The sequence below is a fragment of the Argiope bruennichi genome, chromosome 10, assembly GCF_947563725.1.
Source record: "Argiope bruennichi chromosome 10, qqArgBrue1.1, whole genome shotgun sequence".
Lineage (NCBI taxonomy): Eukaryota > Metazoa > Arthropoda > Arachnida > Araneae > Araneidae > Argiope > Argiope bruennichi.
Genome location: NC_079160.1, coordinates 98,510,614 through 98,537,522, shown reverse-complemented (window position 1 = coordinate 98,537,522; position 26,909 = coordinate 98,510,614). Strand labels below are relative to the sequence as shown.

The following is a 26,909-nucleotide window of genomic DNA, read 5'->3' as shown; positions in this document are numbered from 1 at the left end:
CAATTAATAAATTTTATATTTAATATAAAGTAATAATTTTTAATTAATAATATGATTGAAATAACAGATATTTGGAACGCATATTTAAAAATAACAATAGCAATATTATTTGTTATTCAAAAAATCGTGGATTATGCATCTCTAGATAAGATCTTTATTGTAGAGTATATGTGAAAGTTTCAGAGAGATTACTGTCGCTGGTTTTATTTAGTGTGAAAATGTCTTTTGTGAAATGATGTATTCCGAAGGCTTTTAATTAAAAATCTATTAAAATATTTTAAGAAAGAAAACTTTTTTTTTCCTGAGCACCTCCTGTTCACGAGCCAATTTTGTGCCAAATTTGGTAATTTTAGGGGAAATGGTCCAGTATATCATTACATTTTTATACAGTTTTTAAAATATACAATTTACAGAAAGTGTATCAAAATAAAAAAGTTATCATAATAATAAATTAAATGAGAAAAAAGCTGAGTTTTTAGTTGTGAAATATCAGCATCTGCAAAAGGAATTTAAACAAAACCACCTAGCCTTATTGCTAAGCCACGCTCTGTATATGAATGTCCGGTTGCTACAATAAATAATATGGCTCGAACCAACTCCTCCAACAGCAGGTATAACACATCTCCAAAATGGCATCACTATTGCTGTACACTTCCTGGGAAGGATAAATTTTTACACAATATATTTCATCATCTGCATCTGCCTTTTTAGCCAAAAAGAGTTACAGCTAAGAGGGGCGAATTTTACTTTTTTAAATTAAAAGCCAAATAACAAACAGAAAATGTAAATAAATAACAAAATAATAACTAACAAATAAATAAGACAGAAAACAAAACAATGATAAAGGAAATAATATATATATATATATATATATATATATATATATATATATATATATATATATATATATATATATATTATAGATAATAAACCATACGGACGAATTTTGAGCCGATTTGAGGGGAGTGCCACGGAGTTGTCGAACTCAAGGTTCTTAACCTCCAGAAATAACAAGTGAATAAAATAATAGCATCCCAGAGCAATTAAGAGGTTGTGCTTAGATAATTAAAGGTATTACTTAAGAGAGTAATTAATTAATAATATATCAAAAAAGTAAAAGAAGAAAGAATAAATTCTGAGCCGCTGGATTTAATTGCCATTTCAAAAGTAACCGTGCTCAACTATTCTCCTCTACATGAAGATCGTTCTCTTCATATATGAAGGTCATTAGAAGTGGAATGCTGGTTCATGATAATTTCTTTTTGCTGATGTCTTTATGTCATTGTATTTATATTTTACTGTAGGATTTTGGAAATTATAGAAGGATACTTTGTTAGTCTTTGTAAGCAATTTGTTTCATAGTGCATTAGATCCCTTTTCCAGCACAGAAAGAGTTATAGTTTATTTAGAGGTTGAAACGAAGCAGAAAAAAGCAACCGACCCTATCTTGAATGAGCATAACTTCTGTATTTCAACCTATTTAATTATTTAAGACTTTGGGCGCTATTTTTATACTGGTTATTTCGATTGGTTTCTCGTTTGTCACACTTATCTTGCCAGATGTTAAAAGCAGCTGTCCAAATTTCAGATTTGAAATAACCCATAATGATAGGGAATGCTTTCTCTCCCCACTTTACGGAGAGAGAAATGGCTCCCTATCATTCTATCGTCCTGGCTTCTTTGGTTAGCTGATCTGAAAAGCGAGAACAAGCAAATCTATTCGGCGAGTTCTCCTTCAATTACACAATTACCTGTGATTAGGAAAGTGTTACACACACACACATATATATATGTAACATATTTTTGGTTGAAGCATAATGCAGGTTCAAAGCAGTGAAGAGACTTTGTATTTTTAAATCTCTTTAATATCCATCTCGGGAAAGCAATTTATTTACAAGCAGCGCGACACAATAGCAGAAGTAAGAAAGAAGGCAAAAAGGAACGAACAAATGATCACTAGTCTTATATAAGATAGGATTTCTGACCATGTGCCAATTCAATACACGTGGTGACTTTTGACACCTTTTCAAGGGCAACGAAAAGTATCGCTTTCATTTGATACGTAGTACTGATGGCGCATTATTTTTGCAGAGGAATTAATTAAACCGAAAGTGGAATTGAATCATGAAACAAGAGAATATTTTAGAATGAAGTTACGATGGGCTAAATTAAGATAAAATCTTGGAAATTAATTTGTATTAAATTAAGAGTTTAAAATATAATTACATATATATATTTTGAAATGGCAACCAACTGCTTATTAATTGGAAAATTAGAATGTGTTCTCCAATTACAACCAATTCAGAAGAGAAACAATGAAAAAAAAAAACACATTTTCACAAATTTTTCACTTGATTTACTTCAACTATGATGATACTTTCCTTTCGGCAGATGTTGATTAGAACCAAAGTCGGTCCCAAGCCGAAAGGAATCTTTTGAAAATTACATCTCTTTTAAGCACACCATAGTTGTTTTCTTTATTCTTCTTAGTCAGTCTAGCTCTGGCGACTTTCATGCTATAGATATCGTTCTAACTCAGTTTATTATTTTTTGCCACAGAGAACACAGTCCAAAAAAAGTTGGTGTATTTTGAAATTTTGTCATCTTAACTGTAATTGTTAGAGCTTAACTGCTGTTTTTCATATGGCTCTTGACAGCTGCCTTAAATTCCTTAAATCAAAATTCTATTCCGTTCCTGTGAATGATGATAATTACAGTCTCATATAGCTAGATAGTTTTTTATAGCCCCCTGTGTATATATATATATATAATCCATACAGAAATCCATGCCAAGAGTCATACCACTGGGGGGGGGGGGTACTGGATCAGAGGTGATCGTTCTCTAATTCGGGTCTAAATTACGATCTGTGGTGGAATGAATGAAATGCATGAATGAAGTCCGCCCCGTAAAAAGGGTTGTGACGTGTGTGTAGCTAAGTCGTACTTTTGGCCCTAGATGGCGCTACTGAAAAAACAAGAGACGCAAACGTGGCTTAAAATCACTGATCTTTAAAGTCAATGGTATTATCTATGACAAGTGCCATTAGAAACAACAACAACAACAACCATACAGAAATGGTTAAAGTTTATTAAGGTATGTGTATTCAATATATAAACAGTGCTTTCACTTTTCCGTTTTCCTTCTTTCATATCAAAATATCACCTGGACCCTGGAACCTTAAAATGCTTTGAAAATTATTTCTAATGCCTTTTTCTTATCGAATTCTTTTATCTTGGTGTAGATTAAAATCCAGATAATAAATGCATACAAACACATTTTTGATGTTAATGTTACTTGTGAATGCATTGACATTACATCGATATCAAACCTTGCCGTTTTATTGTTTGCATTATCACTTTTATCTTCCGTTTGTTTTAATATGTGATCAAAGTCCGATAATTAAAGAAAAGGGCGTCTGTGTCATATCAACACCACAGAATTTACTTTCGGTTACTTTCAGTGAAACGTTTGAGAGATATCTCAGATATGTCATAAAATTTCAAATGAACTTCAAAAAACTGTCACATATTTCTATTTAATTTCAGAAAACAAATAATTTTTAAGATAAAAACTGTTCAGAAGGTTTGAAAAGAATTTGTCATTTTTAATTAATCAATTAATCAGTTGACAGCCCTCTTGTGAACTGTATCTTCGCTCATCAACAGTTATTTTAGTGAGTAATATTTATTTTTCCTCTGATTTAAGTACTTTTTTGGATGTTGATAATTATTTTTTATTGCCATTGGAAATCTCTATACATATAATTGAATATTCTTTCCCTTGTTTGCTTATTTGAATCTTATAAAAGTATACAACACTTGAGAGATTCAAATGAAGTTTCACATACATAGTTCTTAGCATCTAGGATTAAATTAGATATTAAAACGTTCTAAGCTCTTCTAAAAAAGGTAAAATGAAGGTTAAAAAATGTCTCTAAAAGCAGTAAAATAGGGTTAAAAGATTCAAAGTTTTTACATCATAATTTCTAAACAAATCACCGCACAAGACTTATTCTTTTATCCTTTCTAAATTCAATAACTTAAAGTGATACCAATTTCTTTGAATCAATTTTATAAAATAAATTTTAATATAATTTCTTTACTAATTTCACTTTTTTGTCGAAATATTAAACCTAATTCACTGTTTAATCACATATATAACTCACCCGTTTTTGCCAATGTTGAAATTTAGATATTCTTTTTTTGGGAAATTTTTACTTTGGTTACGTAATTTTTTTAGTTGAGTGAGTTCGAATTGAAATTATGATGTATTGTTCATAGATAGGTGTTTTAAACTCTACCTTTTGCAATTTCTTTTGTCTTATATTGTCTCATATTTCAGTTCTTTTAAAATTTTAATCTTTTTTTTTCGTCTTTTTTTTTCTTGCTTTTTAATTTCAGTTTATTAAATAGGATTTTATTACTTAATAAGTTTGTTTAACATTTTGATATCTAGTTATTAGGCATTGAATATTTAATTAAATATTACAGAAGATTCTAATATCAAAGCTTTTAATTGGTAGATTTCAAAACAAATAGATTCAGGAAGAGCCGCATCTACAATGACTAGTATCTTTATCAATAAAAGCGTAATCAACAAATAATTTGTAAGCTATAGAAATTCAAACTAGTACTTCTTCATCAATGTTTGTTCAAAAATATTTAAAAACATAAGAGAGGTTTCTGAGAATCAGTGCCAATAAATTAAATAGTTATCCTTTTATGAATTAAAACTTTATTTCCATGTATAGAAAAGATTAATTTGTTTTAAATTTCAGTATTAATTCTCATTAAATAAGAACGTTATGGATATTTTGAAACATTTTTATGATTTTCATTCAAGTTACAATTTCCAATGTTTAATTTAATTTAAAAAGTATTAATAGCTGACAGAAAAAAAATAATCGCACGAAAATTTTTGCAAATAATTTTATCACATTTTCGAGAAGTTACAAAATTAAAAAAATTTGATAAATCATTATTTTTATTTTAATAAAGAATAAAGCTGCAGACGATAAGAAAAATTTTGTCTACTATAAGATTTTATATAACATTATTTTTTACGTTGAAAACTACTTAAAAATGTTTTTTTATGTTTTCACTTACGTGTGCAGTGATATTTTTGCAAATGCTAATATTAAAAAAATTTAGATTTTTCACAAGTAGTTTTTACATGCAGCATCAAGCAACTCATATGATACAATTCGCTTTCTAAAAATAATTTTATATTTTTTTAATTGATATACTTTAACATAGTTTATAATTTACTATACTTCATATTTTTTTACGAATTTTGAGAGGTAGAAGTAGATAAGTTGACGTATTGTAATGGTCTTAAAGGTAAGTAAAATTAATTAAATATTTAATTTTTAACTAAGTAAAAACATAAAAATATTTTTATCTTGAGTAGTTTCATATATACCAGGTAGTAATGATGATATAAAATACAAATGAAATATATTTATTAATGCACAAAAACAAAAAGAAAAAATTCTGAGTTTTACTATGCAAGGAAAAAAAAACTTTTTTTGCTTATGAAAATTTTTAATTGCATTATTTTCTTCTTTTAGAATTTAATAAATTTTTATGAAAAGTTGTAATGATGTAAGTTGTAAAAGTTGTAATGATTTTATGAAAAGTGGTAATAATGTAAGTTGTTTCGATGTCCATAACCAATAACACTTCATGTATTGGAACAAAACAAAACTAAATGAAAAACATTTAATTAGAAATTAAATTTTATATATTAGATAGTTAATAGATTATATAATTTATAAATTTTATTTCCAATAGTTTAAAAAAAATTTTAAAATTCAAGAACTCTTAACATATTAGAAATTGAATATTAATTTCATTACAATGTTCCAATTTTTCACACCTTTTTAGCAGAATTTCGAATAATATATTAAAATCATGCTGACGTAACATGGCCAGATTTATTTTCTCTAAAAAAATCTTTCAACTGAAATTTATCTATTTAAAGTGAGTGTTCCAGAATGTGAAGTATTCTTCCTTTAAACATTTGTAGCGAAAATTAAGCTTAAAATTTTTGGAAACAAAAATACTTTAAAATTTAATGTAATATGACATTCAAATAAAAATTTTATATTTAAATTTGAAGCGAGCGATAATGTATGACGATATCAATCGAATTCTTTCATTTCAAAATAATTACCATTTTTTTTTTAGTGATTTTATGGAAACAAGTATATTTATTCCCTTATAAAATATAAATTTGAATTAGTTTTAAGTTCAGTAAAAGTGGCAAATATTTGTTTCATGTAATATTATATTTTATTACCATAAATATGATAAAAAAATTCTACAAGCAAATTGTTGGGGGGTGTAAGAAGTACAAAAACAAATCAAAATCAGACAGAAAAATATTAACCGGAAAGGCCATCTAGATAAATTAGATACTATATGACAGCGGTGTACTTCAATTTCGAATTTTCGTCTATCATTTTAATAGTCCACGTGGCATTTCTAATTTACTCGTATATTCCTGCATAATTCTACATTATCATCGCCCCTTTTTACATTTCCAATTGTCAATGCACTTACATAAGAATTTTCTACAGATGTTGGGAAAATTAATTGGAATCTCTTTTTTTAAGTGTGCTAATATTGCACGGGAGCAAACCCGGAAGTGTTTATGAACAATGATACAGTTCTTTCTTTCTTTTTTTCTATTATGCATTTTTTTTCTATTTTGTATTTGGCAATACATATGTTAATAGATGACCATTTCTTTCAATCCAATTTTGATAATTAGTTTTAATTTGAGTATTTCTGAACATTATGTAATTATGGAGTAGAAAATTTCAAATTCCATTTACATTTTTTTGGCTGGATTATAGTAAAAATCAATGAGCTGAGGTCTGTTAACACTTTCTTTCGGCATCATTTTTATTTGGCATTGCATTTTCATGGATTTCAGCATTTCGGAATTAAAATTTTATCACTCCGAAAATCGATTAATTATCTTTTGTATAAATTTATTCATTTTATTGTTCATTTAATGATATTTATTTTACTTCACGGTGTTTATATTTGGCAAAATTCATTATTTTATGGTATTATAGATTTTTTTTTGTTCTAGGACTGATTTCTTTCTTTTAATCAGTCACTAACAGTTTCAAACTGATTTTACTAATTCTTTTTTATCTGCATGTTCGTTAAACATTATGGTTAGAAAAGTTTAGCCATAAAGAAAATGTGCTTTTAATGATCTTTCATACATCTAAAGTGTATTATGAATAATACTTTTTTATTTCTTAAATATTCTACCATTGTGCTTGAGATTTTCTGCTACAATTTTCATTAGTTTATGTATAGCAAATAAATATAAGATTTTCTACAAAAATTTCCATTTATTCATTTGTAAAATCATATTTCAGATATTCTTAACAGGATACTAGGTCATATAGTCAGGCCTATGTACTAGTATTCTTATAATGATCCTTCCTTTTCTTTGTAACAGGAATAATTTTTCATACGAAACCTACATAAAGTGTTTTTTGTTCATACTAGTTGGAAATAGTTCGAAATTAACTGTCCATATTTATAAAAAATTCGAAATAAAATATTTATTTTTCTCTTCAAATAAGAAATAGTATTTCAAGAATTCAGTTATAAGAAATCAGGACTAAACAGGCATCGATGACATTGAGACAAAATATTAAAAATGGACATGCAAATGCAGTTTATTGTGTTAGTCCATGGAAATCAAAAATAAACACAATATGATTTGCTTCTAGACTTTTAGTTAAAAAAACTATTATGCGTTTTTATTACACTGGAAAAAGCAAGTTTTTCCAAACACGTCTTATATGTATTACATAAAGAAAATGTTCCGTATGTTTGACTATTCAGTCAAAATATGGAACATTTTGACTGAATAGTGAAAATGAAATTCAATTTGAATATGAAATTCAAATGAATAGAAATATGAAATTCAATTTGTTTTTAAATGTAGCATAAATGCAGCCAAATAGGTAAATTTGTGCATCTGTGCATGAAAGTAAAACAAAATATTTTAAGGAAAATATTTTTTCATCTCACAAATCGCTTCACAAATCGTATCAAATAATAACTGCGTCCAAAATTGTAATAACAGTGGTTAAGAGGATGATGAAAATTTGAAGCATTACCTCAAAATAGATTATGACTAATTCGAACTTTTCGGCGATTCAATTTTTTTTTTTCTGGGAGTATAAATTTCTTGTTAAAATAATGTTAAAATATCATGTATAATACAAGGTAAGAAAAATTTTGTTTGGTATCTGGAGTTTTTTCACGAATTTGAATATATTCGGCACCAACTGCTCAAAGATTTGAGATTAGGCTTAGATAAATTATAAAAATATTTAAAATTTTAAAGGGCAAATTATTCCTCTAAAAAGAAAATAGAAAAAAAAGTAGAAGAAAATGTTGATATTTGCTCTCATATTGAGAGTAATGTGTGCATTCTATGTTTTTTTATTCCAGGATGAATAAAAAAACGCAGAATGATACTGTATCTTTGATTATGGAAAAGATTAAGTTTTTGTGTCAATCAATAGTTAATTTGAGTGAAATTATCAATGGATAATCTGCGGGAATTTAAAGTTTACAAACAAATTTGTCTACCTCGATTAGCAAGAGAACAGTATGAATTATTTTTATTTCTTGTGCTTATGAAACTGCAGAACTAAAAAATTATCATTAGATAAGAAACGAGTGACCAACCAGAGACAGCTTAATTGCTGGATAAGATTATTCGTTAACACTTAGTCAAACAATAGAGAATCTTCTTGCCTCTGCTATTTATAAAGACTAATGATATAGCTTCATGTAAATTTTTGATCAGAATAGTCACTTATTCACTCATAAATAAATTTAAAAAAATTTGCTGTAATTAAAAAAAGTAAAAAAAAAAATATGATTCTCAAATCAGCAATTCATAAGCATTTCTCATTTCGTAAATTGCATGAATGATAAAAATCATAAAACATGCATCTCATTTGTCTTTACTGTCAAAGAACTGGATTGAAAATTATTTTGATTCAGTTAGCAACCATCTTAACCGCTTTAGAAATCTCGTTTGTAATATTCACTAATCTGACAACACTTCTTCTCAAATTCTTGGCAGTACTTGTGAATGAAGATGGATGATATGAGATAAACGATTTCATCAAGGAATACGTATGTTGTAATATGCAATGAAAATGAAATGAAATAGCAATGAAATGAATGAAAATGAGCAATGAAAATGAAACAATTACAATTTGGACAGAAACTCTCTCGAGTTTGCTAACAATAAAAACTCTTTTACACCTCATTCATTTGTCCGAGACATCCAGTCCCTTCTCCTCCTAAACCAAAACATCCTATTAAGATAGATTAAAGCCAATGTTGGTTATCAGGATATGAAGAAGTTGACATTCACGCAAAAGCAGCCACCATCGAAAGGTGTTTCAGTTGAATCTCCAAAAGTCCCTGTGATATCTTAAATAGCGTCTCCAGGAAATGTTGATAAGAAAAATGGTAAAATTTTTAGGACAGTGGGAACACTGGCTTTTCTGTTTATAAAATCATTAAAACAATAAAATTGCAACCGCTCTCCTGGACTCGTGAAGAAATCCTGTTTGCCACAGGACAGGGTCCATTTCCTTCTTTTCTTCACCGTTTCTGTTTATTAGATGATGACTTTTGCTTTTGTGGAGAAGTCTGCTATTCCATCCACTTCGGGACATTCTGTCCTTTAACTCTTTCATGGCACCTGATAAAACGCTCATCCTCTCTGGAAAGTCTTTGGCACAAAAGAGTGGTAAAACATGTGGGACATTAGAAATACTGACTTCTCTACTTATAAAGTCATTAAAACAGTAAAATTGCAACTACAGGTTGTCAATAATACCTGATAAAAGATTTCAGAATGGGGTAAAATATTTCATTTACTTTTATTTTACTCTTCTCAGTTCTAATTCTTAATTAAGCTTTAGTAGGTTTGCAAGAATGTTGCTGAATTTTTTATCACTTAATTAAAATATTTTACAAAATTTATTAATGTATTATTACTGTATTTCAATTTAATGCCCAAACACAGTCTGTTGGATCGTTTTTACAAAAATCTTCCCAATTCTAGAGGAGAACAATGATTTCACTGAAATTAAATACAAAACTATTAAAAATTCCAGGGAACATAAAATAAAAAAAATAATGGTGGACCAGGAGGAAGAATTCAGGGAATGATGGGATACTTATCTGTAAAGAAACAGCATAAAAAATTCATTCAAGAATGTCAAACGATTTCTAATTTTTAAATGTTATTGTGAATTCGCAGAAAAGTTGCATGGTTTTTTCAATCCAATTAAATTTTCCCACATAATTTATCAAGGAAGAAATTTTTAATTTTGTGCTTATATATTGATTTTAAATATAAATGTTAAATAATCATGCTTTATTTTATAACAAAGAAAAGCTGTGGAAGGTGGATTTCTTTTCAACACTTAAAATGAACATATAATCTAGAATTATTAGATCCAAGTTAAAATTAAAAACTGTGAACAAGAGTTTTACTTTGAATTGCCTTTGTCTTTTTAATATTTTCATACCTTATATTCCTTTTTTATCTAATTAAATAAATTTTTAAGGCATTTTATTCGAGAGTTTCTGAACAAAACTCCAAATCTCAAAAAAGCAGAAAAAGATATATTTCACCCTTTTTAAAATCTTTCAGCACTCTAGATAAGATTTGTGTTGTTTGTTTTCGGGTTTCGTAGAACAATTGTTACATTCAAATGTTGTAGATTATCTTTTTATTAATATTATTTATTTACTGAAATTAATAATTTTCATATTTTTTTGTTTTAATTATTATTACTTTATTCATTAAAATTTCTTATTTTTAATTTATTTACCACGTATAATCCCTTAAAACTGCTTAAATATTATTTATAATTTTTATTGACTTCTTCACTTTAAAAATTATCATTATTTTTTTCTTTTTACATTTATTTGCAGACCTAACTTTCCATATTTATAATTTTTGTACTAATCATAACTTTTTTGCTGTCCCGTGAGTTTCGAATTACACTATTAGCACAAAAGGACCGAGTTATATCATTACAATATTGTACAGTAATCAGAATATCTAGTAATATCACGGAGATATCATACAATAACTTTGTACTAATACGATAGCCATATTTCTCGGTTTTTCAATAACTTTTCTTCCTCTAATAAGTTTAATGCTTTAAGAAGCTGTAGGAACTTTAAATTTTTAATTTTTTTTTTGAAATTTTTAATAATTTTATTTGATAACTAAAACTTTTCTGAACATTTTAAGGTATTGCACATGTTTATACATTAATAAGTTTAAAAGATATAATCAAAATCGTGAAGGTCACTATTGACTTTTCACTCGAAACCTTGAAGGTCAATGGTATTAGTGAGCAGAGAAGCTTACTAAAGGATTGCACTTTTAGATTATATCTTTGCACTTTTAGAACTTGCTGCACTTTTAGAACTTGCGTGCAGGATTAAACAAAATTGATTCATCGTATCAGTATGAAATTTTTCATATATGCTTACACACGCATAATAAAGAAAATCATGAAAAATCAAAAGATTATTATATATAGACTTTTTTTCAGTGCTTGCAAATATGCTAAAAATGTTTTTTTAAGAAGCGTTACCATCTTTTAACAACATAAAAAATAAAATAACTCCAATAAATCTATTAAAATACTAGCCGCCTTTGGCGACCAGCCGGTTCGCCAATCTTAATGTTCGTTAAAATTTTAATAATTAAATATTTTATGCAATTCCTACTTTAATAGCTTCTTCATCAAAATATTTTAAAACTTCAAATTTTGATAGTCATATAATTCCCTCATAATATTATAAACGCCTTCAGTCATAACGTAATATGTATCTCTCTAATTTTCTGTTAGTTTCCGTAGAATTTATACTATAAATTAAAGTGGAAAGGATTAATCTGTAATTAATATAATAATATTTTTTACTGAAGCAAAGTATTTTTTTGTAATATGATTACTGAAAACAGTCACTGAGCGTTTAAACTTTATGGGCACTAAAGAATATCTTTCCAAATTTATGTAATATTTCAAGAATTTGTCAACAAAATATTCTCAAATTCATTATGACCAGAACGATTAATTAACAATGTTTAATTTTAAATGCATCAAACACTAAGAAAATAAAATGAATCGTTTAAAATAATCGGTTGAAAACAGGTTAAAAAAAACTAAAAAAACGATGTACTTAAAACTATAAGCGTATACAAAAAATATATAACTAACATAAATACAATTTAATTACAAAAACATGCAACTAACCTAAAAATAATTTAAATCATCCGTGGATAATGGTTATCATGTCAACAATCAGAATACAATGCGCATGCGTGAATTTTCAACTCCAGTTACGGTAACGCAAATGCGTGAGCTTTTCTACGCCAGTTGGGGTAACGCTATGCAGATTAGAAATTTTTAATTTCCTTTATTCTGTTTTATTTTAATTCAAAAGTACTTAAGAATGAATCTGAAAGATCGATTAATTAACAATATTTAATTTTAAATGCATCAAACATTAAGAAAATAAATAGAATCGTTTCAAATAATCAGCCGAAAAATCTTAAGCCTAGCCTCATGACTGTTGGGGGAAAAAAACTGAAGCCGTACTCATTTGGCGGTGGGGAAAATGAAAAGATTTTTTGGCGGGAAAGTTTTTAATTAATAATTAAAATTCTAATTAAAAATTCAAAAAAGGGGCTATCCTATCTTTTAAGTTAGATCAAACTGCACACGGTGTGCAAATTTGATTAAAATCGGTTAAGTAGTTTAGGAGTCCATCGCGGACAAACAACGTGACACGTAATTTATATATATTAAGATTTAACAATTTGCATGATGATTGCTCTTTGCATGATTTTCATGCTCTTTGGGGATAAATTGATGTAACATTTGGTAATATAAGTTGCTTATTTTCTGTAAAATCCTGCATGCAAGCAAATTCCGTATATGACAATTTATATGCAAAATATTTCCTTTGCAAATACCTTTTAAGTAATGAAAACTATTTCAGTCACTTAAAAATTCATAATTATAAGGTTAAATAATTTATAAAACTGTGATAAAAATTCTATTAAGTTTAAGAATTTTTTTCTTACGTTAGGGATTGTCGCATTTGACCAACTTCCGGGATCTATTTTAGCTGTTATCAGTTAACTATTTTGACCTCTATGAAAAATGCACATCTAAATTGTCATAAAAAATATATATTATATAAACATAATAAATAATTAATTATAAATATAATAATTAAACAATTATAAATATAATAAATGTCATTGAATAAACTCGCCTTAACATAAGATTTTTTTTCATAACGAATATATTCGTCAAAAATAGTTAACTGGTTAAGGATCTATATCCCCTTAATTAATTTTATGGCGTTAATTTTTTGAAGTTTGTTGCTAAATAAAATAAAAATGATATTATGAACACATTTCGTATATTTTATTGAAATCTTCATTAATAATGCTTAATAAAATAGTAAAACATAGTTAACTCGTTATATGCCTGAAAAAAAAGAATAATATATTAAGCATTAAAGCTTGTTATTCAACTGTTTCCTATAAATATTCTCAGAACAAGCTCTTTACAGAAATCTATTTGGATAATTCAGCTCTTAGAAAATTATATTAACTAAATAAGACGAAAAGGATAAGCTAAACGGCGCGATTTGGTCGTAAGTCAAATGCGGCATGAGTTCTGAGAGAATCAAACGCTGGAGTGTTTTAGAGCGATGAAGCAGAAATTGTGCTGAAAATCGCGGAAATGAAATCAGAGAATCCTTCTTAGAAATCCCTAGAGGTTCCGAAAATTCACAGAGACTTTTCCAAGAAAATTCCGAATTGTCTTTCGTACCGATTTTCTCTAATTTTATTTGCCTTTGCAGCTTGAATCAGGTGACAGTTTGGCATAGCTCCCTCCTGTGACGTCAATAGTTTCATCTTATTTTGTTTATGTTTATCTCCCTCTGAGAAACTGAAAACATTTGTTGTGTCATAAATAAAATTTTCTTCATAATTTATTGCGAAAAATGGCAACGCAGTAAGCTTTGGCGTAATGAAAATGTTTGAATATTTATGATTTGTTTTTGAATTTCATAAACGTCAAAAAAATGTTCAAACGGAGTTGAAATATTGCCGGAAGAAAATGTTTGTTTTTTCATTTAGCACGGGCTCCAAATTTCATAAATGCACCTTATGGTGATATCATTTTAAATGAATTATTCATTAATTGTTTCAATTATAAATTTATAAATGAAAATAACGATTGAGTTTTTTTTGATTATCTCTATTAATAATAATAAAACCTACGAAACACGAACACAATTGTAAGTTTGTGTACACAAATCTACGATTGTGCACTGACACAAAATTTGTGTACACTGATTCAAATTTTCGTTTAATAATAAACTTACGAAACACAAACACAATTGTAAGTTTGTGTATACAGATCTACGATTGTGTACTGACTCAAAATTTGTGTACACTGATTCAAATTTTCGTTTAATAATAAAACCTACGGAACGCGAACACAATTGTAGGTTTGTGTACACAAATCTAGAATTGTGTACTGACTCAAAATTTGTGTACACTAATTTTAAATTTGTGTACACAAACCTATGAAATGAATCTAACAAATTTGGTTGAAATATACTTTGAAAGATAATAATGTGTAATTCAAAATAAAACGCAAAAAAATGTGTGCACAATTTTAAGTACTTAAAATTGTGTACACAAACAGATTATACGTTGAAAAAATGTACTTGCACATTAATTCATCTAAATACACAAGAAGCAATTATTTTTGAAATCTTTTTTGGATTGAATTTCATTGAATTGTTTTTGAAATATCACGACTCATTCGTAGTGATGCCTTCATTCTTCAGATTATACGTTTAAAAAATGTACTTGCACATTAATTCATCTAAATATAAAGAAGCAATTATTTTTGAAATCTTTTTTGGATTGAATTTCATTGAATTGTTTTTGAAATATCACGACCCATTCGTAGTGATACATTCATTCTTCAGATAATACGTTTAAAAAATGTACTTGCACATTAATTCATCTAAATATAAAGAAGCAAATATTTTTGAAAACTTTTTTGAACAGTAGATAGTGATTGATTAACAAAGGATATTGATTGATTGATATTTTACAGAACATGAATGTGGCCAATTCGAAGTTGACAGGACCATAATAAAAGCAAGTTTTCAAAAATTTGATCTTCTAAAATTTCGGTTTAATAATGAATAAACAAATATAAAATGTTAGTTTCTAAAAAGGGATACATATATTTCTACCTGATATTTAAACGCTTTTAATAAATTATGCATTTCATTAATAAATAAAATGCATTATGCATTTTATTAATAATTCTTTCAAATAAAGTGACTTTTACTATTAAAAATTTTTAATAATTTAAAAGACTTATATAAATAATTGAGAAATTTTAACTAACAATATACAAATTTTTTAAATACTACAATTTTTTTACTAAATTCTAAAACTTAAAAAAATGTAGCACAATTCATGTCAAATTAATTTATTTTTTTTAGAAACTCAGAAATGTTTACCATTTTTTTTTATTGGAAACATTGTTCAATAATAAATTAGGAACTTTAAAAATATATTTATTTAATAATACATTACTATGCAATGATTACAAATAAATAAATATTTAACTAAAGAAAATAATTCAGAAATTAATATTTTTTACAATTTAAATTAACCAAAATAAATTCGAATTACAGATGATATCTTAGCATTATATTATAAAGAAACTAAAAGTTCCAGAAAAAGTCGATCAACCATCGCAGTTAATTAAAAATATTAGAATCAGCTAAGTGTCACATTACACTTTTTGCATACAGTTAACAAAAATAAACAAAAATTGATTAAAAGATATATATTTATTTGCAAGAAACATACATATTTTGGTATAAAAATATATACATAATTCCTATATGCTTAATTAATCAAAAGCTTGGCTTGAAACTTCTATTCCTATAGGAAATTTAAGTATAGTTATGAAACAAATAAATATATATAATTTCTATATTCTTAATATAGTCAGATACTTTTTTTAAAACTATTTCTCCAATAATTTACGATTATTTTAGAAGCAAATCATAAAAATTATATAGACGAAAAAAAATTTCATCTTCTTGTCTCCAAATGGCACTAATTTAATCAACTTAGGTGAATAAATTGAATACAATTTGTTACTGCCATATACTTAATTTATCACTTAGACAGTGAAATTCGTATTTATTTAAGATTAGAAGAATATCATTTCTTCAGAAATTTCTTACCAGTTTTAAGCCTTTTTGAGACAAAAATCGATAACTTCCAGTGCTAGTCTGGGGTGATGACGAACACAAGAATCCCATGCATCAGTATTGTACACGTCTTCAAAATTGATTCCAATGAAATTCATTAATCTGGACTTCAGATCGGTGTCATTATGGCGATCTGCCCAAACCAATGTTTCACTCGCATTATCCACTCTAGTTCTGCTCATGAGTGAGTTTCCCACCATCACTCGTAGGTCAATAATTTCGTACTTACCTGCTGCGTAGTAAAGGTCAAAGAGTTCCTGAAGATTCATGTCTTTTTCGCCATCCAGGATGATCCCAGCGTACAAAAATTCGACCAGCCTCTGCAATGCCGAAAATTGAACATCTGTGATGATCACAGAATTCTGTTCAGCTTCTTTCATATCGTGATGAAATATTTTTTTAAAAATGGGCGATCTAGCTGTCAGGATTAATTTATGAGCACGAATTTTGTCAGTTCCAACTATCAGTGTGACATCAGTATCCAGAGAATCCTGATATAAAGCTTTTAAATCCATTGAAAGTTTGTTCCAGCTATTGCACTCCAGGGATGGTTTAGAAGAAATTTTGATTTTTTCCGTCACAGGCGTTAAATTGGCATTAAGGTTGCAGTTGAGTATCAATGAATCATCCGGAAATTTTTTCAAGGTATTATTTATATATTCTCCAATTTCGTAACTTGTAGATAGGTTGTCATCCGGAAAACAAACTGACCATATCATTAGTTCTTTTCCTCTACTGTCAACAGCGGATACCTGATACACCAGATTGAGAATGAAGTCATCTGCACTCGGAGCTTCTTCTGGTTTTCTCGATTTTACAATTGTAAAATCTGATGTTCCAAACACATTAGACGATGACTTAGATCTTACTACATTTGTGCCGTTTGACTGCACTTTGTTAACATGAAACAAACCAAATCCGTTTTCATATTTGACCAACTTGAGTTGAAAACAAGAGATATCTGAAATTTGAATATCAGTGCTGTACAGCTCCTTACTTTCGGATAAAGTTGAAAACTGTCGAATAATCCATTGGAATTTATAAGTCTTTTGAGGGAATTGGGTCACTATAAGAAAGTCAAAAGGGTCCTCCTTTTTTTGTTTTGTCGTTGCTTCGGCAAGTTCTGAAATGCATTCGCTCGCTGATTGTTCTACTTCTTCATGCATGCTCTTTCTATTTTCAGCCGTCTCTGCACTATTACAATTTTAGAACTATCAATTATTTCAAACACTGCGCACAAAATTAGTAATAACCCTTTCAGACAGTATGCAACCGATGATCACTTTATATGAATGGAATAAAAATCAAATTTGGTTTTGTATTAAAGATGATCCTATAAGGAATCGAATTATAATTTGTTGTTGTCCTAAGTAAAATTAACAGATTTTTTTAATAAGTATGTAATAATTCGAAAGTATGAAAAAAATAAACCAATTTTCAGTTCGACTCTTTATATCCTTGACAAACACTAAAGTAGTTTCTTCTTCTGAAAATGAGACTCGGCGAAAAACGATAGCGCGTATTTGCGTTTTGGACTGCCACGTGATGAAGATAAGGTCGCAATGAAGCAAAGCTCGTCGGAAGTTCAGTGTTTATATAATTGATCAGATATTGAAGAAAACACAGCTGTGAGCTGTGTTTACAGATAACACAGTATATGAAGAATAATAAATCATAAAAATGGTATCTAACATCTGTTTAGGCTTATTGTGGAAGCAACAATTCATTTCGACTATTATAACTAGCAGAAAGAACGTAAAATGGTATTCGTTTGCAACTGTAAGCTAACAAATTTTTTGTTTAATATATATTAAATTAATGTCCTATTAAATTTTATATACTGTGATTACTAATCATTTTACATTAGTCAAACAATTGCCAAATATTATTTATATTTCATCCTTTTTTTTTACATTTCATGTTTTAAAGTAATGCCAAAAAAGCATTTAGAATTATTTTTGGTGAGAGGAGATTACAAAAAAAAATCCAATTAAATAATGCATTTATTTGAATTCATCCATTTCATCATTTTCATTTCTTATCTTCATTATATTGCTCTCAAATCTGCTTACTAAAGATAATACTATCAAAACTAAAACATTGGCAATTATCATTCCAAACTTAATAAAAATACCAAGAATAAAAAAAATAATAATGTTATTTTCTTGTATACGAAGCATACAAAGAAAAATTGTAATCGTAAAAAAATTCGAACTCGTGATTTTAAAGATTCTCCTCGTTTTAATTCTCCTTGAGTTCGAAAAACACATTTTTGGAATACGTCAGTCTATGAAAAAGATAACTTAAAAACGACAATCAGCTAGCAGATTAGTCTTTACACAAAATTTGTAGAATTTTTTCGAACTCGGCAAATTCCGTTCAGAGGGAGTCTGTCTGTCCAGCTGTTGGAATGTATGTTCAGTTCAGTTATATTAACGTCCCGTTTTAAAGCAACGCTAGGCTATTTTGGGATTTTGAACCTCGTAATTTTGAACCTCGGTGAGATGACAAGGCCGAAACCTGTCTTGTTCCCCCCCCCCCCCCTCTCGTCGCCATCCCACACCATATTTTTTGGTAAATAACTTTTTACCTCATAATTGAGATTATTTTATATATAACCTATTGTTCGGCAACTGATTATTCTTATAATGGTGTTATCGCATACAAATAAAGTGTTAATATATTTTTTGGTAAATAACTTTTTACCACACAATTGAGATTATTTTATACATAACCTACTGTTCAGCAACTGATTATTCTTATAATAGTGTTATCCAATACAAATAAAGTGTTCATAAATTTTTTGGTAAATAACTTTTTACCACAAAATTGAGATTATTTTATACATAACCTATTGTTCAGCAACTGATTATTCTTATAATAGTGTTATCCAATACAAATAAAGTGTTCATAAATTTTTTGGTAAATAACTTTTTACCACAAAATTGAGATTATTTTATATATAAACTATTGTTCGGTAACGGACTCTGAAACCACCAGATTTCGACGATTCTATCTCATTAAGGGTTGAGACGCGGAACGATGAGCGCATTTCTGGTATTCACCTTTGACCTTGGATTTCCGGCATTAGTTACTTTTCAGTTCAATTTTTTTTTTTTCACGTGTATGTGAGTGTTGTGTCATTTCTGGCCAAATTTTATTTTAACTCGAAATTTCGTATTGATATGGCTAGTTCAAGCGGTAAAAAAGCTCTCAGGAGTGGTACGAAGAAAATTTTATAAACTATCATTAAATACTTTGATCAAGAAGCAGAAAACGGGGAATTATTTATTCGTGCCCTATTTAAAATATATAAAATATCATATATTTTTAAAATAATATTTATAATATTTTTAAGACGTTCTATATTTACAACAATTTCTTAATGAAAATAAAATGTTTTAAATAGAATAAATTCTCAATTACTTATTGTTGTTAATCTTAAAATATTGCCAAAAAAAATCAGTAACATATAAAAAAGAAGCATTTTAATATAAGAAAAATCATTATTATTTTGTAAAAAAATAATTACTAAATTTTAAGAACAGAAATTTTTTATTTATTTTTCATAATTTAATGTCTATGTCACTTATATTAAATAAAAATTGCTCTGAAATATTTTACTGTGCATTGGTACCCTTTTCCTTCTGTATTACTAATTATCTGTAATATTTACGTCTCATAAAACCGCGAGTTTTCATTCTTAAATGTAAACATCTACTCCATTCATCTTTCCTCTCACCCCTATTTTGTCAAATTAAACCCTTCCTAACGCATGCGCAAAAGTGCGGAGGGTCTTACAATCTGTTGTCAAACAGTATATGTTTTTTCTTATAATGTGTTTAAATTTCAATGGTATTTAGAATTATTTTTTTAAATATTTAATTGAAATAAGGATTTAGAAAATCTGTTGTTAAAGGAATTATTTACATAAAAACTGCTCATTACTCAATTAGGGAGATGAATTTACTCTATAATGAATACTAATAAATAGAGACAAAAAATATATTTTGTCCATTTTTTAAAAAAATTAAATGTATTAAGATAATATTTTATTCTGCGTAATTCTAGACCACTCAGCAAAATTAAAATTAAAATCTCCATAAATTTCGAGAAGTTTAAACAATATATGATAATATTTTAGACTTGATTCATCTTTAGAACATTTGTTTCTAGGATATAGCAACTATACCATATATATAATTTTTAATTCCGGCATAACATTGCGCCATATTGAGAATCTATTAAATTTTATTTCCTGCAATCTATGTCTCGCAGATTCTTCCATATAGTCAACTTGAAATATCAGTGTCTATAGAATGTATTACTGAAGGGAGTTGTGTACCGACATTGATGTACATAATGTGGTGACCTGGCGTCTCCCTGTTGCAGGGGCAATCTGTTCATCGACTCTCCTTCAAAACAAACAGAAAGTCTCGACTTCGCGATTGGAGGATTCACGGTTCGAGAACCGATTCCATTGCAGAACCACCTTATAAGCGGGGCTGGGGCACATCTTCTTCTTTTTGCGTACAGCCGACCACCCTGCCACCACTGAACGTAGCAGTATCGACAGGATTTGTTGTGGCCGACTGCTATATTTAGCATTGTCCATCCTTGCATTGACCGATTTGTCAAACTGACATTCTCTTAGAGGTAATTGGCTACAAAGTGGTCAATTGCTGTCCTTCTTCCTTATCTACAAACTCTCAAATAATTGGTAAAAAACTAACAATTTTTGACATCATGTCCTTCAGAGTTTTAAGATTACCTGGTACCATCAGTACTGTACTTAAGTCATTATTTATAATTTTCAGATTTTTTCTTAGCTCCGAGATTTCAAAATATTCCTTTAAATAGTGGTAAACAGTACCGATTCCTCCACAAATGCATTTATTTTCCTGCATTCTTCCGAATCTTTGGAAATATGCAGGAAATCTCCCATCTCCTGATATAATTTGAATTATCAGTGGGTGGTATCTTCTTATTTTTATTTCTGGATTAGGAATAAAATCGAAAGTTACTCTTCCGTTTTTGGACATATACCATCTGTCAAACCACTGGAGCTTTATTTCTTCTCTTAATTCCCATTTTAAGACACCATTTGATTTGGGGACAACCATATCAACACCCTCTTTCTGTGCCTCCAACTTTGCATATTGATCCGCCTTTTCATTACCATATATCCCAATATGGGCCTTAACCCAATTCAACTCTATCCACTTGTTAGTTTTTCACTTTTTATCTTTTCTTTTATCGTCCATATTTCCTTATTACAATTGTGAGATGATGGGGCTGGTACACATCTAACCGAACGGCGTCAAACGTGTGGTGTGAAAGTATGAGAAGGAGAGTGCTGACTCAGGTGTCGTCCTCGTTATCTAAACGCGCTTCAAAAAAAATTGCGAGTTCCACTTTAAAATACTTTTGTTACTTTTAAAAAACTGGGACGTTAATATAACGAAAATAAACTGACTCCTTGAAAACAATGACTCCCTTGAATAATATATGAAATATCACTGAATAAGGATCGGGCAATGAGATCGACTGAAATCTTTATGTGAAATATACACATTATCTGTACATCAGTTAAAATTCAACAACAATTCCTTCAACATTATTGTTATAATCCAATTCAAAGAGAAGCGTGTTAATGCATGCACGTGTAATAAAAGTGGGGAGTATATGTTTGTTATTTTATCATTAGAAATATTTTGATAAACGCATTCGGATAAACGTATCTGATGTAGTTATCTTAATGATAAGGCGAATGATATTAATAACTTTTTTTCTCGTGATGACATCCAACGGTAAGTATTATAATAAATAAACTTGTAATTTTATCTAGAACGATTTCATATTTTATATTTAAATGTAGGTTTTTTTATTTTTATACAAACAATATATTCTGTTTGAGCTAATTTTGCAAAATACTGATGTAAATTTATATTCGTAAATGACATGAAGATTGTGAGCTGAATGTTGATGAAATTACGGATTTTTCATTTTCTCTTATCCGGAATTGTGGAAATTTCATTTGCTGAGTCAAATTATTTTAGAATAAATATATAATTTACTTACAAGGCTGATATTTCGGCGTAATGCGGAGCATATCCTAATTTTTCTAGCTTAAATAGTATGAAGATTTTAAAACATCACTTATTCTTATAACGCCCCCTTAAATTTTTGTGCCCATCAAATTATCATTTCTCATAAACTGAAATTACATCATTTGCAATACATGGCGGACATTCGCGCCAAGTTGTAACTTTCTGTTTTCTATAAGTCGCCAAATGTGACAATCTTCGTTATCATTTTTAATATCCCTAAAAGAGGAAAATTGATGCCTCAAAAGCAATAAATCGCTAATTTTATGCATTTTTTGGTTTCAAATTCTTATATGATAAAATTTTAAATATTCTATGGGCTCTTAAATGAATCAGAATACCCGCGGAATCAAAGGTTCATCTATTTAGATTACAGAAAATCAAGACATTTAAATTATTAATAAAGGATACCTGTTAAATTCTAGGATCATAATTTTTCTAGATTGCCTTTGAATAAAGTTTTTAGAAGTGATTTGTTGAAAGAATGTAGAGTTTACCATAATTCTTCACATTTGTAAATGATTTTCTCACCTCTGATGTTTTTATATCTTTTTTGCCTGATAATAAACACACATCTGAGATGTTAATGATAATTCAGTGTGTATACCATTTTCTGTTTTTGAAATAATATTACTTAACGTTCCATTAGGCACTGGTGATGTATTAGATCTTTAAGGTGTATTCCATGTTCGCTCTAGAAATCAGTTGCCAATCTTTTCAAGCCCTTTAGAAAATCGTTAAACTGAGGATTAAGGGAATTTCGATGATTGTTGCCCAATGTCAAACACCAGAGATCGCAATAGCGATCTATTAGATTATTGCGCTTAAAAGATGTGGCACATAATAGAAATTCGCTGCCTATATAATTTTTTGCTTCCTTATATAATAATGATACTTAACCCTTGATAAGGCGCTGGCGATCTGTCAGATCACTAGGTTATATTTTGTGTTCGCTCTTCAAATCAGTTACTGATCTTTTCGAACTCAGTTAGCTGTCATCATTGTTTTTCATAAACTGAGGGTTAATGGAATTTCGAAGACACCATCACCAAGCTCCACAAATCTCAAAAGCTATCTGTCAGATCGGTAGGCTCAAAGTCTAAGTTTTCACTTAATTAAATTTAATTTTATAGGCATATTTGAAATTATATATTATGAAAACTGTTTAGTACAAAATTTATTTGACGTGAATCAATTTTAGTAGCAAAGATTCTTGTAGAGTTTTTGAACGGTTATCTAAAATCGTTGCGAATTATCTGTAAGAAGATATTTTTAGAGAAAGTTCTTTTAAGTCATATTCGTCCAGATGGCGACAGTCATGCAATTTTATTAATTGCTTCGCCCAAAACATTTGTACCTGGCATTTTAACTTCTACTGGTACTACTACGTCATGTCACATTCCAAACCTTACAGAGTAGGTCGCCCCTGATAATTTAAGATGAATGTAAGTTGCAGGCAAAGCTATAAAGCGATTTATTTATTTTTTAAATTTTTAAGAGTAGAAATTGAAAGAAAAGTTTAAGATAACATGGAATAAAATTTAGAAGGCTCGCATTGTTTTTAAAAATATTAGTTCTGGTTATTTCAGCAGCACAATTATCAATGAGCTTGCATTTCAAATCATTTCTTTTCTTCCAAGGGAAAGTCACTTAATATTTGGAGATGAGTGATCACTGAGCCTTTCGTTGGGATATTACACGGGTCGCGGTGGCCTGGTGGTAAGGTCTCGGCTTCAGAACCGGAGGGTTTCAGGTTTGAGACCCGATTCCACAGAAGAACCGTCGTGTAAGGGGGTCTGTTGCACGTTAAATCTGTCCTGGCCGAACCTCCTCCCGCTGGTGTGGTGTGGAGAGGGGGGTGCCAGCTCAGGTATCGTCCTCGTCATCTGACCGTGGTTTAAAATTACGAGGACCGTCCCAAAATAGCCCTAGTGTTGCTTCAAACGGGACGTTAATATAACTAAACTAAACTAAACTTGGGATATTACACATAAAATATCAAATAGAAAACCGAAAGAGGAGGGAAGAAATCAAGATAGACATAAATATATACAAATACAAAAATTTAATGGACTGGTCCAATATATTTTTTAGAATAAAGTGACATGTAAAAAGAGAAATAAAGTTTCAAATAAAAAAACAAGAAAATTAAATATTTGAAAAGAAAAATAATAAGAAGGTTGAATGCACAACACGCAAACACACACAACAGAAAAAATATTTTCTTCAAAAAGAGAGGAAAAAAGTAATACTTAAAAATGTATGCATACGAAAAAATATGTATAGTTCTCTAGCAAGGGATAAGAGTGAAGAAATTACACAGACATGCATGTAATAATTTCATTTTAACAGCATTCAAGAAATTATATCCTACTAATATAAATTCAAACTTAAAAACACTTTAACTTCTCAGTCGCACAGATTTTCTATGCCTATCGGGATGCGGCAATGGTAACTCACTTAATAATTATTTGTTATGTTTTAAAATATAGTAAAATATTTCTATTTATTACAAATAATCAAAATTGAATATCGCCTTTGTTAATTAATATGAAAAAATCGTTTCGAAGAAATTGCGTTTTATTTTAATAAAACATTCTATGAAATTATTTGAATTAATTAATCCAGTACTATTTGAATTAAGTAATCCAGTATTTGAATTATTAATCCAGTTACGAATTAATTAATTAATCCATTTGTTGTTGTTTATAATGGCACTTGCCATGGACAAGCTCGCTGAAAAAGCCAGCGATTTTAATCCAAGGGAGCATCTCTTATTTTAGTAGTGTCAACTAGGGGCAAGAGTACGTCTTAGCTACTCACGCATCACATTCGCTTGCACAGCCCCTTTTCACAGGGGGCACATTCACACATAGAACAGATGAAGAACAACCATGCCCGAACCGGGACTTGAACCCAGGACGCCCAGATCACGAGGAAAACGCGCTACCCCTATGCCAGGACGCCGGCAGTATAATATTTAATACCTGGAAAACAAAGTCAGTTTTTTTTCAGTAAAATTGTGTTTCTTTTGGGGAAAATATTTAGATACAAATCCCATATTGATTACATATGATTATTTTTCAATCCTACTTACATAGGAACTGGTCATTTAAATTTTTAAAAAATCATGAATGCACTTGGTGTAACAGGTTATTAAAAAAAATTTGATATATTACAGCATTTCTTTTATAGTTTATCCATCATTGCTTATGTTTTTGAATCTACCCTCAGTTTTGCCATTGTGAAATCGGGTCTTAACCTGATACTTCGTTCCATACTTTCTAGCTGGTATGTCGAGGATTTTCATATAGAAGAAGTGCTTTTAACTGTTAAAAATCACTTAACTGTTGAAAATGCTACATGCAACATGTCATTCATGAAAAATATCAATTTAAACTGACGATTTTAATCGCCATCTCACAGAATTTTAAGGTACCAGTCTGTTATCAACATATGTCAACAGTGCAAGTACTAAAACATTTACGAGATGCCGCTATGTGACATTTTCAGCCTGAGAGCAGATAGAAAATCGCATATTTTTCTGTAAGAATAACCTATAACTTAAAAACAAAAACCATATCTACACACAAAATTCGAACCCAAACTTAAGTGCCGCTTTCGAGATACACGAAATAAATTTATATGTAAACAAGAATTGCTCGTTTAAAGTTATAAGATAAAATAATCATCTATTTCCCCCATCTCATCTTCTTAATATTTAGAACACAGATATCGAAAAGTTATTGAAGATGCTTCTAATACTTCCTTGTTAAATCATAAAAGCGCGAACGCTTTTATCTAAAAAATAATAAAATCACAGAAAGCAGGAAAGATATTGAATACCGAGAGGTCATTCTTTTACCTGTCCTTTTACGCTTTTATTTGTTACCTAGAGCTTTTATATCTCCTTTTAAACACCGACATAAGAATAGGAGAAATTCTCAAGGATATGTAAAAACAAAGAAAACACTTGTGACATCAGTTGATGCATTCTGAGGAACGAGATGTGAAGGTTGAAAAGTCATTTCACGCTTTTCACTTCTCGTGGTTATCTCACGAGAGACAATAAGCTACGGAATCAACAGCATGCGCTAATCGAATTAGTTTCTTACGCAAATTAGGTAAGAAATTCCTATATTACAGTATTTTGATTCACTTCCTTGTTTTACTTGAAATTTTATGTTACATATCACAAAATGCTGAAATAAAACATATGTTTATTTTCTTTGAAATTCAATTCTTATTAGATAAACAATATCTTATTAGATAAACAACCGTATAATTCGTTATGACTCTATGGATAAAAGACCCTCACGCTTGAATGCTGGTTACGCGATAGGAATTCTAAATATTAAATTTTTTGGGGGGAAGAGTCTG

The 26,909-nt window shown here is 29.0% G+C and overlaps 2 protein-coding genes across 2 annotated transcripts in view; one reads left to right on the top strand and one right to left on the bottom strand.

Moving 5' to 3' along the window:
* Nucleotides 1-3,524: 3,524 nt before the first annotated feature.
* The window catches only part of LOC129988545 (lysM and putative peptidoglycan-binding domain-containing protein 2-like), a 90,066-nt gene continuing 66,681 nt past the window's right edge, over nt 3,525-26,909 (top strand). Inside the window, exon 1 of the mRNA XM_056096795.1 lies at nt 3,525-3,674. The gene's annotated coding sequence lies outside the window, so the exon portion shown is untranslated. The remainder of the gene's footprint in view (nt 3,675-26,909) is intronic.
* On the bottom strand, nt 16,161-17,944 carry LOC129988544 (uncharacterized). Its single transcript, XM_056096792.1, has one exon. The coding sequence runs from the start codon at nt 17,586-17,588 to the stop codon at nt 16,401-16,403; it is 1,188 nt and encodes a 395-aa protein (XP_055952767.1). The 5' UTR covers nt 17,589-17,944; the 3' UTR covers nt 16,161-16,400.

Coding starts and splice junctions, on each gene's coding strand:
- LOC129988544 (XM_056096792.1), bottom strand. CDS start 17,588: ATGCATGAAGAAGTAGAACAATCAGCGAGCGAATGCATTTCAGAACTT.